The sequence below is a fragment of the Canis lupus genome, chromosome 2, assembly GCF_048164855.1.
Source record: "Canis lupus baileyi chromosome 2, mCanLup2.hap1, whole genome shotgun sequence".
In the NCBI taxonomy this organism is placed as follows: Eukaryota; Metazoa; Chordata; class Mammalia; order Carnivora; family Canidae; genus Canis; species Canis lupus.
In genome coordinates, this window is record NC_132839.1 from 85,647,937 (window position 1) to 85,665,181 (window position 17,245).

General features: G+C 37.5%; 1 protein-coding gene across 10 annotated transcripts in view; it reads right to left on the reverse strand.

Moving 5' to 3' along the window:
* Nucleotides 1-17,245, reverse strand: part of RBPJ (recombination signal binding protein for immunoglobulin kappa J region) — a 225,513-nt gene that overhangs the window by 64,147 nt on the left and 144,121 nt on the right. For 5 of the 10 annotated variants that reach the window (XM_072808600.1, XM_072808609.1, XM_072808584.1 and 2 more), the window contains one exon: nucleotides 2,788-2,970. The exons of the other annotated variants lie outside the window; for them this stretch is intronic. In XM_072808600.1, coding sequence (XP_072664701.1) covers nucleotides 2,788-2,804 — 17 coding nt within the window. In that variant the 5' untranslated portion in view covers nucleotides 2,805-2,970. The remainder of the gene's footprint in view (nucleotides 1-2,787; nucleotides 2,971-17,245) is intronic. 10 annotated transcript variants of the gene reach the window in all.

Below are 17,245 nucleotides of genomic sequence, written 5' to 3' on the forward strand. Positions count from 1 at the left end.
AACATAACAAAAAATAAAAACAAGGTTTCACATCTAATTAATTATAGCCTACCATCAGAGATAAGACTACTGAGCTGATAATCCTGCTTTAGATAGCTGAAGTCTGACTTTGGTCAGTTTGGCAGCCTCTATTTGTAAGACTGTAAGAGTCTCTCAGTTGATCATTAACTGAATGTGGGTCTCTGCAATTCAGTACATATATGTGCTCCTGAAACAAAAGTTTTACAAAACCATGTTGTGGGATATATTCACAACATTCGCTATTCTGTTCTTTTCTGCTTCATTTAATTTGAGGGGAAAGGCAGCAACTTATTAAATGGACTCCAGAATGGGCTGCCACTAGCAGTCTGAAGATCAGGAATCTATAGATGATAAATACCAGAATGTATGTCAAGGGGCAGTATACTAGATCAGTCTACTTAATAAAACAGACTTGATTAATCCCACCCAAAAGCTGTTGTTAAGTTCTCCTCTACTCCACTCCCTAGATACTCTCCAGTAATAACCTTCACTTCAAACGAAACGGATGGAAGAGTGATCCTTGAGGGTAATATACACCATGGCGTACCATTATAAGCACTGGAACCTATCCTGGTCACCTCCTAGCAAGGCAAAACAAGACAGAACTAACAGCACCTGTGAGAGACATCTGTGATTATGGTAGACATATACTTAGTGGAACTAAGATAATCCAATTAACATACTCATAAATGGGCATATATTTTGTTTATTTCTACATTGCAAAAATTTGAAACAAAAGGCTTTTTAAAAAAATACCCTTTTCTACATTCAGGCACTCTGATATTTTCTATTCTAATATGTGTCTTAATGCTGGTCATAACCCACTAAATCGATTTCTTGACCCACTAATGACTGGGTTGAAACCTGCAATTTGAAATATATAGTGTTAGACACACAAATCAACCTAGCAGGATAAGAGGACCACAGATAAATTATAGGTCTCTAGTGGCCACCTTTCACTAATGAGAAAAAGCCCAAAGAATTGAAAACATCAAACAAATAGTGATTGTTTATTTAGCTCTAGGAAGATCTTATGAGAAACTGTAAGACTCAAGATAAGAAAAAAATATAATACCACCCCCCTTTCAAACAACAGGTTCGTGATCTGGCATTTAATAATCACTACTACTGTTAATCTAACACTCGCTCCCTGCACAACATCGTGTGTATAATTTATTTACATAGGCAGATATTTATATAGGTACGTATATTTTATACATACACATATAAAATGTATTAACATAAATTATACAATTATGTACTTATTATATTTTTAATATACAAATTTAAACTTTTTTCCAGATAATTTTTATAACCTGTTAAAATAATTAAGTGTTAGATCTGAAACACAGGTCAGTTGGCCCATGAGTCTAAGCTCTTAACCACTAGGCTATAAACTTTCCACAGGAGTTCTGAGCCCTGGCTGTGCATCAAGAATCCTCTGTGGAGTTACAACAAAACAAACAGATGCCCAAGTGCTACCCAAAAAGAGATTTTTAAAGTTGAAGTAGCAAATATTACAGAGAATTACAGTTTGTAAACAATGTATCAAATATCATCTCTAACTCATGTCAGAAAAGATCTTTTTTTAAGAGCACACCACTGTGTGCCATCAGACACGAAATACCTGGTTGAAGTGAATGATTGCCTTGGTTAATAAGCAACCTACTTTACCTACAAACTGTGATTAGATCACTGTCATAATAGACTGGAATTTAATATAAAGCCATTTTGTCTTAGGTTTAATAACTAAATTCCATTTAGAATTTAAGTGCTGACATATCAAAAGGATCTTAACATAGGACAGCCTAAGTGATAAAAATTACAGACTGCACTAGTGTATTTCTATTGAATTTATCTATCCATGATTTAAACAGTTACCTTCTCAACATACTTTCCTTTATTACCTAAAAGATAAAGAATTCTGAGCCTAATGTAATATTAATAAACTCCACATTCTTCCTGGGCTCATTCACTTCCACCATCCATAAGAAAACATTTAGTAGCAAGAACACAGTACAAAATTAGGAGGTTTCTAAGGTTTCAAATAATTAAAAAGTGCTTTTAACTACATCAGTCAAATAAAATGTATGAACATAAAAACCGTACAATTTTTGACGGTTAAGTGGGTAATATGAAACCTAGAATTACCACTATTAGCAACCACAAATAACAGGGGGACTACATACCACAAACACATAAATGATTAATTACGTACATACATTAGTGAAGTGATAAAAATCACTGTTAATAAGGAGCCACTCATTTTCCTCTCAGGAAAAATTCTTTGTAAAAGACAAAAACAAGCACAAACTATAAATGGTTCACATAAGCATTATCTTGTTTGGTCAAATTAAGGCTCCAACTAAAGCATTTATCTATTTCCTATTCAGGCCATGGAATGACAACACTGCAAAGGACTAGTCTATGATGTAAACCAAAAAGCTAATTACAGACCAATACATGAATAATACCTAAACTATTTGGTGAAAGAAATTACAGCCCATTACTATTAAAATCCAGGGGAAGTATCTACCCCAGTCTCTTCTATAACCATATATCTCAAAAGGGAGGGGGATCACTCATCAAGCTTGTGATATATGGATTTTTTTTAACAAAAGAAAAAATACTATTGCCATAGATCCATAACCAAAATCTATAATCTAATTATTAAAATCTCTTAAAATATGTGATAATTAAATATAGAATCATGAGCATTCATTCTATCCATGACCTTGGGGTCACTGGGAGATTTCTAAAGCATACCTTTTAATCCACGCCATGGTACTTCAAGAACATGTTAAGGTAAGTCACAGCTTGGAACACTTCGATGCACCTCAAAACACCTCTGCCAGTGTATCTGTATCATTCTCCTTTCCTTTTGAGATCATAATGGTTCCGAAGAACTACAATGCTTCCATTTGAATGATAGTCTCATAATTTCAATGACTTAAAAACAAAAACAAAAAATAAGGACTTAAGTGTCAGTATGTTAAGCCACTAGTGCACTGTTAACTGCTGCCATGACTAAGAAAAAACACAGAAGCTGCTGCTGCTACTATGTCACTCTTGTCATTTTTAAGGTGAATCCTCATATGAATGAGAGGGAGTACATGCTTAATGGTCAGAGTGACAGCTTTTGCTTCATGGCGAGCCATCGAAACCCCACAAATCTCTTTGCCCCAACAGATTCTTCACCTTTCTTCTCCAGAAATGAAAATGACCTAAAAGACAGGTCTGAACACTTGGTAGGTGCTTCTGATTGACCAACTATACTATTCTGTGTTGTATGAGAGCTGGAAACCACCCACACTCCTGCACAAGAGGGAACTCGTTAATAAACACAGCAGAGGGCAACCCCGGGTGGCTCAGCGGTTTAGTGCCACCTTCAGCCTAGGGCGTGATGCTGGAGTCCCTGGATCGAGTCCCATCGGGCTCCCTGCATGGAGCCTGCTTCTCCCTCTGCCTGTGTCTCTGGCTCTGTCTCTCATGAATAAATACAATCTTCTAAAAATAAACACAGCAAAGAGTCCTGTCCCACCTAATATTAATGTCACTGAATCATTTTAATTCCAAGGCGCTCTAGTTTTAAAAAAGCTTACTTCCATTAAGAGTATGCACGTATCCATGAACAATAGTTAACTATCAAGTTGTACTGTTGCTCTGTGATTGCCTTGGCAGGTTATTGGTCCCCCTTTCCTCCTCACTCCAACCCACCTTTCTTATATAAGAACACGTAAAACATTACATTATTTTAATGATATGAAATTTGTGTGTCACATTTTAAATCTAAGGATTTACTCTACTTTTGCCTCAAGTTTGACACTCTGTAATAGTTACTAGAAGGAATACTCAAGCTACACAAAGAAAGTAACTAAATTATCAATAACATATTGATACCAATTATCATACACAATTGTCATAAGGCAATTAAAATTACTTTAGGGTGACTGATCAAGAAATTTTTTAATAAAAGCAAACCATAAGAAGGGCTTCTGAAGGAAAAGTCACTGGAAGAGGTTACACTCTGGGCCTGTGGAACAGCTTGTATAAAGTTAACAAGCAAGAAGTGGAAAATGACAAATTTCCCAGCTAAAGCTAAAAAGTATGTCCTAAGGAGAAAGTGGAACTATTTCCTGTTTAAAAGAAATAGACTCAATTGATGAAAACCTTTCAAAATCCAATGTCTGAAAATAACGTATTTCTGAGATTTAAATTTATTGCAGGTTGTGGGGAATGCAGATTACAAAATGTAGGTCACTCTTCAGAAACCTGATAATAGCAGCAGGATTGCACGTAGGAGAGAACTCTACCAGACTAGGCAGGAAGAAACTAACGAAGAACAGAATCAAGGGACCTGGTCCGGCCATCTTTTTTTTTTTTTTTTTTTTTAAGATTTTATTTATTTATTCATGAGAGACCCACACAGAGAAAGAAAGAGGCAGAGAGAGTCACAGGCAGAGGGAGAAGCAGGCTCCATACAGGGACCCCAACATAGGACTCGATCCCGGGTCTCCAGGATACACCCTGGGCTGCAGGCAGCGTTAAACCGCTGCACCACCAGGGCTGCCCCACAGCCATCTTTTTAAAACTGATTGTTACACCACTCCCTCTAACCCCTAACCCTTCCCACCTGATCTTATATGTTAAAACTACCTGGAAACACTGGCATTGTTTCTGATATGTACTCTGTGCCTCTAAATAAATGCATCCTCCACACAACTGTGAGGTTAAAGATCTGAAGTATATATAGCTCCTTCCCCCTGCACATAAAAATTAATGTCAACTATTGGGAAATAAAACAAGATATAATAAATATGCTAGATAATAAAGAATAAAAGCCTAGGTCTGAAGCACTCACTCATTACCTCATTTAACTTTCAGAACCTAAAAAAAAAAAAAAACTTTCAGAACCTTATTTTATAGAGGAGAAACACTCTGGTCAAGGGACTGATCCAAGAAAGCATAGCAGTAAAAGAACTAGGACTTAAATCTAGATCTTCTAGCCAAAACACCAGCACTCTTGTACTACAGTATTGTCAGAGAATACTGTTGGAGAAAAGGGGTGGTACTGAGACTAACACTTGCTGACACCGCACCAAAAACTGTGCTGAGCATTTTCATGTTATTTCATCCTTACCTCCCACTCCTAAGACTGACAAGGTGCCTCCTTTTACAGTGAGGAGATGGAAGCTCAGAGATTTAAGTAATCTGCTATGCCAATCAATCTTCCAGAAGAATGCAAGTCCAACAGTTATGTTTGTTTTTTAATCCAGCTGATATAACGATAATTTTACAAGTGCTTCTCATTCAAAACCCAGTTAACATATGTAAATGGATTTGTAACTTAAGACTATACACACTAAAGTAAAGCCACTAAGAATCAGGATCATATACACTCACTAAAATCAGAAACTCCATTTGTCCTACAAATGAAATCTACTATTTTCATGAAGTTATACACTTGAAGACCTTTTGAAGATAACTTGAAAATCACAGTAGTAATCAATATAAATTTTAGGTGACCAAATGAGCATGAAAGGTATTTTCCTTAAGAGGGTACACTGCCAGGGCGCCTGGCTGACTCAGCTGGTAAAGACTGTGACTCTTGATCTCAGGGTCATGAGTTCAAACCTCATGTTGGGTGTGGAGCCTACTTCAAAAAACAAAACCCAAAAAAAAGGGTATACTGCTATATTTTTCCAACTGGGCCCTGTCCCATAAACTAGTACCAGTATTAGCCTCATGGGAGGAGAAATTTATTAGCTAAGAGAGGTGAGGCCATTCATTCACAGTCAGGTTATCGCTAATTAAAAATACAAACAAAATAAAACAGAACTTTAAAAAAGCACAGATGGACAGCTCCCTTCAGTGCCTCAAAACACTGTTAAACTAAAAGAGAAACAAAAAGCACTGAAAAAAAATCCCCCAAATTAAGGACAGGAAACTCCTAAGCGACTTCAAATTTGAATGGAAACCAGGCTTCCACACTGCATGCCACTGTTGAGTAACAAGTTAGATGACTCAAAGTAACCATTTTTTAAATTGCTGAAACAAAATCTTGCAGAATTATTTAAGAGTCAAACTGTTATTGTAAAAAACTTGAAAGGGTCTTTTAAACAGTGTCTTCATCAATAATAGCATTAACCCTTCTGTTTAACTCATTTTATAAGCATTAATATCCAAAAGAACGGATAATAGGAATGGCCGTCAGAAATTCTGATGCCCAACTACATACCTTTGAATTTCAAAATTAATGTTTATTAAAGGCTGTGGATCTGTCTACAAAACATTTCACTTCTTATAAAAGAGACCAATACATTTCAATGCTAGTTGTTACAGCCTCCTTCACTACGCTATGTCCAAAAGAAGAGCTGCTGTCTTTGCCTTTCTAAACCCTATTATCTAACTACCAAAGACCTGGAATACACTAGGCACTAATGATCTAATTACATGAAAATGTTATAAACTCCATTTGGATACATGATTGACAACTAAAAGGAGAAAGTTCACGATATGCTCTAGACACATAAATACTTAAGTGAATGAAAGAAAATATTTAGGAATGGTTTATACATGCTACAATGACAATATTAAGAACAACAAAGATTTTGAAAGAAGGCAGCTTAACCCAGAATACCATTTTTGACTGCTGAATTTTGCTTTGTAACTATTGAATACTTAACATACAACCATTTTGAAGGTAGATCAGCACTACTGCTAAAGTATAAACTTCAGAAAATTAGAAACAGATGCCAGTAACTTGAAATTTTTGTGCTTTTACAAACAGCCTCACATAGTAATCTGAAACGGCAATGATGAATGCATTCTGATGTTCACTGCACTATTACTTACTGGGAATAGGACTGGGGATTTCTTTCTAATAACACAAGAATAAATTATGGCATATCCATACAATGGAAATTATAGTCGATAATACTGAAATTTGTAACATGGGAATATGCTAATTATACATGTGTTTTCCTACACTGGGTATGTCTGTATGTATTTATATATTTTAACAAATGTAGATTATAAATATATTTGTAAATATCTAAGCTCCATGAGATCAAGAACCATTTCAGACATACCTCCAGCACTTATCACAATGCCTTGAGAGGTGTCTTCACATAGGTGACAATAAAGCTTGATGGTTAGAAGAAAGGTCTCTGAAGAAAAGACTGCCTGGTTCTGAATGTGAATCCCAGATACACAATTTACCAGCTATACAATTTCAGGCAAGTTAATAATCACTAGGCAACTTATCTTCTCCTTTTGAAAATTTGAGATAAAAATAACATTCAGGGGATCCCTGGGTGGCGCAGCAGTTTGGCGCCTGCCTTTGGCCCAGGGCGCGATCCTGGAGACCCGGGATCGAATCCCACATCGGGCTCCCGGTGCATGGAGCCTGCTTCTCCCTCTGCCTATGTCTCTGCCTCTCTCTTTCTCTCTCTGTGACTATCATAAATAAATAAAAATTAAAAAATAAATAAATAAAAATAACATTCAAAAAATGGGAGAAAAAAATTAGTTAATACATGTACAGGCTTTAGAATACTATCTGACACATAGTAGTAGTGCCCCAATGAATGGGAGATGGGGTGAGAAAGAGAGACAGTGGGTTCAAATACCTGAGTAAATTAATGGATACTATCTTTAAAATACAGATAGAAATGCTAAAAGCATATACAAATATTGAATAGAGTTTTTCAAACTTTGCTTACCTCAACCCAACCTACATTTTTACATAACAACCTGATACACACTCCTGTAGTTATATTGTATCCTATTCTATCATGAATTTATTTAAATGCTAGTTGTAACCCACTAAATTCATTTCATGACAACTAGCAGGTCACTTTGTAAATCATGGACTCTTAAATTGCCCTTTATTTTTGTCCTTCAACTTTATTTCTAAACAAGGGGCAAGGGGATTCCTGGGTGGTGCAGCGGTTTGGCGCCTGCCTTTGGCCCAGGGCGCGATCCTGGAGACCCGGGATCGAATCCCACGTCGGGCTCCCAGTGCATGGAGCCTGCTTCTCCCTCTGCCTATGTCTCTGCCTCTCTCTCTCTCTGTGTGTGTGACTATCATAAATAAATAAAAATTTAAAAAAAATAAATAAACAAGGGGCAAGACTATTTACCCATTAAATCAAGAATCTAAGGTCAGAAAATACTCCAAAAAAGTTTTTGATTTCTCACATATTTTTTTATTCAAAATTTTATTCTTTACCCTTAAATCACCAGAAATCTTACAGAAAAATTTAAGACCATTAAAAAGTGACACAAATTTGCCAGCTTTTAACATATACCCAGATGAACTTACTCTTGAAGAAATTAAATTGGGTAAGAAAAGAACATAAAGTTAAGAAAGGAATGAAAGAATACAGGTTGCTGGGTTTAGTATCTAGATGGAGAACTGCATTCCCACAGGGTCTTTTCTGATCCAGCTTCTGGTCCTCTCCAAACTCATACAAAGACAACATATGTTCTAGCCACACTGGAACTTACACATCTCTCAGAACACACTATGGTGTTTTAGATCTCCTGGCCTCTGCACATGCTATTTTGCCCCACTCTCCCACATCCCTGAACTGCAGGAGCAGTGTGAGAAACAGACTTTAACATCACATGATAATATAAGAATAAAGGAAAGAAAAAAATGAAATAGGTGAGACTAGAAGCGAACAATCTTTTAAATGTTTTCAGTGCCTACAATGTATGACATGTGAGCCAAGTTGGTATTTTTACGTAAATTCTCCCAAGTTAATTATGTATAAAAAATGTTTAAAAAGAAAAATAGCAAATGCTGAATTGATGAAACAAAGTCTTTCAAATTAGATAATGTAATGTACTTGATGTGTTCTTTGGACATTTGAATTTTAAACAAGTTTGGCAAACCAAGTCCTCAGCAACAGTCCAGTTATATATGACGACAGAAAATTAACCACCACTATTATCAAAAGTATGAAAATCACATATTCCAGGAACTTCAACTCTAGTTTTTGGCAATGCTAAAAAGGATTATAATAAATCTAAAGCTAAATCTGATTGAATAATTTTTTTTTTTTTTTTATGATAGTCACAGAGAGAGAGAGAAACAGAGGCAGAGACATAGGCAGAGGGAGAAGCAGGCTCCATGCACGGGGAGCCCGATATGGGATTCGATCCCGGGTCTCCAGGATCGCGCCCTGGGCCAAAGGCAGGCGCCAGCCAAACCGCTGCGCCACCCAGGGATCCCCTGATTGAATAATTTTCAAAGAATCTAACAATAATGAACTACTCTGATTCCCATTCTGATAATAAAATCGTAAGTCCTTTTCCAATGAGGAACAAGGGGACATCAGAACCTACAACTAAGAGGATAAACTCAGGATCAACAAGGCTCAATAACTAAAGGACACTTGCGACCTAACAATTTTGAAAGATAGAGTATTCGGTTAATTTTACTTTGGAGGGGGATCCCTCGGTGGCGCAGCGGTTTGGCGCCTGCCTTTGGCCCAGGGCGCGATCCTGGAGACCCGGGATCGAATCCCACGTCAGGCTCCCGGTGCATGGAGCCTGCTTCTCCCTCTGCCTGTGTCTCTGCCTCTCTCTCTCTCTCTCTCTCTCTGTGACTATCCTAAATAAATAAATAAAATATTTAAAAAAAAAAAAAAAAAAAAAAATAATTTTACTTTGGAGGGACTCCCAAATGGGAAAACTCTTTTCTTAAAAATGTATGTCTTAATCTTCAGTAACTCTGATTAACAACTTCCATCAAAGTGGCCTGCTGCTGCTGCTACCACCCTTAACGTCGCAAACACTCAGGATTCAACCACGATGTGCATCCGTATTTTCGCTAGAATTCTAGATGGCACAGTAAACACAGGTATAATTTAAACATAAACACACACATGCATACACACACACACACACACACACACAACTATCCTTTTTCAAACGGACTGATGTTAGCAAGTTGTTACCTGTCCACAAGACCAAAGGTAGGAGGGTGGGGAAAGTGGAGAGGGACATGAAAAACCAGTAGTTCAAAAGTGTTGAGTAAAGGACATTAGGGAAGGAAGAGTAGTAATAGTAGCAGTAGTAGTAGTAGTAAAGCAAATCAGCTCATAAACCCCCACGTTTATTCAAAACAAATCAACAGAAGCTTCTTTCCATTCCAAGACTTGAGAGGAAACTAAATAAATGGTGAAGAGACTGAAACAAATTCACTTCTACTTTCTTAGTACTTTTTATGTACATACATACTTATAAAAGTGTTTATGGGTGGACGGAGTTTGTTATTTCTCCTTCAGCTTAGTTGCCCAGGGAGCTCTTTATTTAAAATAAAATGTAGGGGATCCCTGGGTGGCGCAGCTGTTTAGCGCCTGCCTTTGGCCCAGGGCGCGATCCTGGAGACCCGGGATCGAATCCCACATCGGGCTCCCGGTGCATGGAGCCTGCTTCTCCCTCTGCCTATGTCTCTGCCTCTCTCTCTCTCTTTGACTATCATAAATAAATAAAAATTAAAAAAAAAAAAATAAATAAAATAAAATGTAAATTTTGGTGGCTTAAAAGAGTATGTTGTCATGAGTGATACAAGAATGTGCCAATCAAGTTCTGGACTTGGAGTCAGAAATCACAGGTCAGAAACTTACTGGACATGTAACTTGTCAGCACTCACAATGTGTCTGTGTCTAACACCAGAAAAAAGCTGCAGTAATAATGCTTATATGGGAAAGTATCTAAAACACTGCCCCCCTGAGGAGGCATAAACATTTATTTACTTTGCAAGCACAATCACAATGTCTGCTAATGCCACAATGTTAGAATCAAAATAAAACATGTTCCTAGGAATATTTTAATGTTCAAGAAGTACTTATGATTTAAGTTCATTTAAAAAAATGTTTGCACTTAATCTTTATTCCAATTATGGGGGCGATGATCTAGTCTGTGGCTCTAATTCATGCCTTCAAGCAACCTCTCCTTTCTCGACAAATTCACTAGCTTAACAAATATTTGAACAACTACAACGTGGCAGCCCTTTTTTAAGCACCAAGGACACTTCAGTGCACAAATCAGACCAAAGTCCTTGGCAGAGTTAACACAATAATTAAGAATTTCATATGGTGGTAAATGCTATGAAGAGAAACCAAGTAGGAAAGGACAAGGACAGGAGATGGGGTACAATTTTAAATAAGCCCTCACTGAGGTACTATTTGAGCCAAGATCTGAAGGAGGTGTTGAAAGGAGGATTCCATGCGAATGAAATAAACAGCAGGTCCAAGATTCCTGAAGCAGGAGACCAGCATGACTAGAACACAGAGACTGTAGGTGGATACTAAATGAGACATTACATGAATGTGGGTGGGAGTGTGGACGCACATGTTCTGGGGGACACCACTGATCACGAAGGCCTTCAGCTTTTTATTCTAAATTTTGAGCCAAGGAAGATCAACATCTGAGCCAAGAAAGCTCAGCGGGAGTCTGGCTGGTGAGCAGAGAAAGATGGTAAGGCAGGAGAGAAGAAGCAGCAGAGATCAATTAGGCGGCTACTTGACTGTGGAAGTAGAGATGACGGAGCCTTACACCAGGGGGAAAGCAGTGGACACATCACTCGTGAGGAAACTATGGGCCTATTTTAAAGGTAAAATGACAACAACTCTGTTCACACACCGGATGGTGGAGTTGGAGGGAAAAAAGGAAGAGGCAATGGTGACTCCAAGGTTTCTCGAGGCTCAGCAACACAAAGGACGGAGTTACTTACGGAGACAGGGAAGACCTCAGAAGATTTAAGGAGGGAGCTTTCAGTAGTTTGGCTTGGACATAATAAATTGGATATGCTCAGATATTCTAATAAAGTTTATTACAGTTTATCAGAGCTTTCTGCCAAGGCTAGGGAGATGTGGCCAACCAAGTTAGTCTACTTAGTTCTCTCCTGCAATTGGATATAAATATTCAATTTAAAAAAAGGAAAACTGAGGAGGTAAAAGTATTATTTATTAAGCAAGTGTTCTGATAATCTTATTATTTTAATTACACATCCTATGCCATCTGCACTTCTCAGTATTAAATAAAAGATAATGTGGTAAGAATATTTAAGAAAATCTCTAATTACAGAGACTAATCTGGGAGAGAGAGAGTCCATATTCAAACACTGTAGAGGTAAAACAAGGCAATTTTCAACTAAGAAGAGCAACTTATCTGATTGATGCTCTCAAGCCACTAAAACACCTCTCAGCCTCAAACCCATAGATTAGAAATAATGATAAATAATAAATTTAACAGACAACATTCACAAAGTGCTCTCCACATGCTAAACATCTCATTTAAATCACCAACTACCTTCTGATAGCTTATCTTTTACAATGACACTGAAAGAAATAAAGCTAAAGAGCTATCCTATAACTTTAGTCATCCAAGAAAGAACTACTTTAAGTCTCCAGAGACTCTTTAATCTGTTGTTTTAATTTTCCATTACCATCTTCATCTATATTTTGTATTCTGTGCATGCTTTTCAATTTTCCAGTGCCAAATGTTATGAAAATTTGATGTGCAGCAATATATGTGGGTGTATGTTTTGATAGGAAAAGAACATCGAGGAAAAGCATACATTAATGAGTTCTCAACACATTTTCCTAAGATGGAATTGTACTGAAATGTATTAACAGAAGTCACAACTCAGACAGCAAGTCCACAATCACAACTCTGCTAGAGAGTAATGGACTGCAGAGAACAAGGCAAGTGAGTACGTGTTTTCTAAAGAGTAATGAATCTCCCTCATACACTGATTCTCACCTCTCTTTCTCATTGTAACTTCAACTAGAAAATTATTACAACAAAGGAATCAAGATTTTGGAGACAGTTTTACTATTAACAGGTAACACCTTCTTGATGGCAACTCATCCAGCCCTACCTTATAAAAACCTGTATCACCTAGGTTAGTTCATCAGTGCAGGGGATGTTTTATTTCATCCACTTAATCATTCAAAATTCTTTCAAAAACTGATTCCTCAGTCAACCAAACTACAATATCTATTACAACACCTCTCTGTTTGGGGCACTTCAAAGCGCACAAAATTGTGTACATATTACTAAAGCTTCTCAAAATCCCAAAGATTATATTAAAAACCCCAGGTCTTCTAAATTCTGTTTATGCTACACCTCTGACCATTATGGGGTCTACCCACTGGTAGGATAAGCATTTTAGGTCATTTTTCCAGTAGCCATGATATGTAGGAGTTATACCTTTTGTACTCCCCTCAGTGGCAACAAACACTATTTCCTAATAGTGGATCTATACAACAGTACCATGGCTTGCACAGTTTTATCAAATTCAATTTTATTGTGTTCATACTCTAAAAACAAAAGGCCCACCCCCACGCCCCCGCCCCCCAAAAAAAGCAACAAAAGCAACTCAAGTATCCACTGGCAAATAGATGGATTTTTAAAAAATGTGTATGCATACAATGGAATACTATTCTCTCATAAAAAGAAATTCTGACACATGCTGTGTAAGGTGGATGAAACTTGAAAACATGATGCTAAGTAAAATAAGCCAGTCACAGAAGGACAAATACTCTATGAATCTACTGATTATGAGGTACCTAAAGTCAAATTCAGAGATAGAAAAAGTAGAATTGTGGTTACCAAAGTACTTACTGGGGCTCAGGGTAGGGAGGAATGGGGACTTACTATTTAATGGGTTCAGAGCTTCAATTTAGGAAGATGGAAGAAGTTCGTTCTGGAGATAGGATGGTGGTGATGGTTGTACAATGATATGAATGTACTTAATAACACTGAACCATACAATTAAAAATAGCTAAAATTTAAAATTTTTTGTCACATGTATTTTACCACAATAAAAGAGTGAACACATCTTATAGAATATATCAGTGGAGTAACTTCTATTTCTTTATATTTTAATTAAAATTTCCATTACTTTCCCCAAACCTAGACTTTTCCCAAATATAATTCTCATTCCACTTTTACTGACTTCATAAAAGGCACCACCTATGCATTCAGAAAGCTACAACATTCAATGTTTTAACTTCTCATTCAAAGCCGCCAAGACTTAAAAACTGATTTTAAATCTGTACCACCACTTGAATCTGATTCCTTCCTCTCATTTTTCATGCTATGGCCTTCATTATAGCATATGATCACTGTAACCTCACAGCCAATCTCTTCCATCCTCAAAATCCTAGCCTTCACAGTTACTGCTCTTGAAATACAGCTCACATGTAAAATCTTTTTATAGGGGAGACACCTGGATGGCTCAGTCAGTTGAGCATCTGACTCTTGGTTTTGGCTCAAGTCAGGATCTCAGGGTTGAGATCAAGCCCCAAGGCAGGCTATGGCTCAGAGTCTGCTTGAAATCCTCTCCCTCTCCCCCAACTCGGGCTCTACCTGCATACACATATGTGCTCTCCAATAAATCTTAAAACAACAACAAAATGTTGAAAGGCTTCCACTGTCTATTCAAATTCAAACTTCTGAACAACACATTAAAAAGTACTTTGTTATTTGGTCCAGCCTACATTTCTAGATTCATCTTCCAGAAGCCCCTTACCTCCTAAACTCTATATCAGATTCTTTATTCCCTTTTCCCTCATCATATGTACTAGGCCCTCCTGCCTCCATGCTTTTACTCATGCTTCTTTATCTGTACAGAATCCCCTATTTCCATTCCTATTGAAATCTATTCATCAACTCTCGCATATGCCATATATATGTAAGTAATATAAACTTTTGAAGAACAATTTGGCAGGATCAAAACTATAAATGCATATATCCTAGCAATTCCACTTCTCAGTATGTCCCATAAAAATATTCATGCAAATGTGGCACACAAGGATATTTACTACAGTGTTGTTCCTAAAAGAGAAATACATCTAGTTGTGCACCAAATGGGAACTGGCTAAATAAATGGTTACACCTACATTATGAACATGGAATACTACACAGATTTTAAAAAAAGAGCAAAGTAACCCTAAATATATTCCAAGAACTCAAGAGTTGCCTTTAACTTTTAAAAATACACATAACACATAAAATATGAACACAACATGAGCCCATCTACCCTGAAGAAAACCCAAACTATGGGCAGCCCGGGTGGCTCAGTGGTTTAGCGCCGCCTTCAGTCCAGGGCCTGATTCTAGAGACCCAGGATCGAGTCCCATGTCGGGTTCCCTGCATGGAGCCTACTTCTCCCTCTGTCTGTGTCTCTGCCTGCCTCTCTCTCTCTCTCTCTCTCTCTCTCTCCCCCATCCCCACCCTGTGTCTCTCATGAATAAATAAAAACAGAAAGAAAGAAAGAAAGAAGGAAGGAAGGAAGGAAGGAAGGAAGGAAGGAAGGAAGGAAGGAAGGAAGGAAGGAAGGAAACCCAAACTCTATGTACGTACTTGAAATATGTTAAGTACACAGAAAATTGTCTGGAAGAATGCATCCCAAAATTTTAACAGTGGTTACCTGTGGGGAGGGGGGTGGAACTGGGGCTGATCATAATAATGACATAGGAATATATTCTTGTATTAACTGCGTAACATGTCAACAGATAACAAACAGGAAGAGCAGACTCTCACTCCTGATCTATTTGGCCCGAGCCAGTTCCTACCCCATTTAGCCAATGATACAGAACCTAACCGAATGGCAGTGGCTATAAAGAGCAAAACGCATGCAGCCTATCTTGGCACAGACGCACCTTGGCATTCACAGCTGTAACACACTTGGGTCCAGCTCTAGCAGCATCGAGAAAACAGCCAGTCTCACTAGGCCACTACTCAGGCTTACCTTTCAACTGGCTTTCTGTTTTCTTCCATTAAAGGAATGTTTACAAACACTGGCACTCGTGGCTTGTGAATAAACTCATCTGTCGCCAGCAAGAACCACATCCTGACTGGAAAGGCAGAGAACAGAGTCGGTCCCTGAGTATTCCTGAACAAAATCTCCTGCCTCCGCATTTCCAGAACTCATCTTCCTCTCGTGTAATTTAAATGTTTAAAAGTAAGAAGAGGAAGAAAAAAAATCCTTGCTTAAGTTTTGCTGAAACCCTCAGTCTGGATGAATAATTTCTTCTCCTATACTGCAAGGTTCCTTGTGAAAGGTGTCTGATCGTAGGAGCCTCTGTGTTCTCCTTATGTTATAGGTAAAAGCATCCATAGAGTCCCCACTAAAGCACAAAACTACTGAGGACTACACTGTCTTAACATATCTTTTGTAAAACTTAAGGTGTTCAAAATCCTTGCCTGTACCACGTTTTCAAGAAAGGACTCTGAAAAGCATTTGTGGAAAATATTCCAGTGTATGACGCTAGGCAGTTCACAGATATTTTTGACTTCAGAAATAAAAATGTCAATAGGCAACATCAATTCAAAGAAGACTCAATACTAAGTTTTAAATAAAGTTCCATTTCAATGTATCTGGCAAAACAAAAGCCTTGAATTCGAAGAGAATAACTCTCAAAATCTACACAAAGTATGAAGTATAAAACTTTCCATGGCATTTAAACAGAAGAAAGTTCATCCCTGTTGTAACCTAAAGGAAAAACCTTATCAGGTCTGTATCCCATTCATATGATAAGAGCCTAAACATTTTTTTTAATGATTTATTTTATTTATTTATTTTTTAAAGATTTTCTTTATTCATGAGAGACAGAGAGACAGAGAGAGGCACAGACACAGGCAGAGGGAGAAGCAGGCTCCATGCAGGGAGCCCGACGTGGGACTCGATCCTGGGTCCCCAGGATCACACCCTGGGCCGAAGGCAGGCACCAAACTGCTGAGCCACCCGGGCTGCCCTAAGAGCCTAAATATAATCACAGCTTCTGCATATTCTGATTATTTGATCAATTCCCTATATAAGTCTTTGCCAAAATATGAAAATACAAATCTCTTTTACTACATCTTATGTATGCTTTCCTTGCGATGTACATTTGGTGGTAAAAACACAATCCTGTCTTCTCATATTTTATATTAACTAAAATTGACAGATGCAAAAATTATTGAAAATGTTAAAATTTGCTGAAAATATTCCTTAATAATGGTATATGTGATGTCATGCTCTGAAGAATATTGTGAATTTTAAGAGCTAACATTTATTAGTAAACTTCATGTGTAGAAAAGATTGCCTAGTATTATCTCATTTACTTACCACCAGCTCTGTGGGTAGGTTTTAATAATTCCATTTTATAAATACAGAAACTGAGGCTTAACAAAGCCAAGTAACTTGTAGAAAGGAACA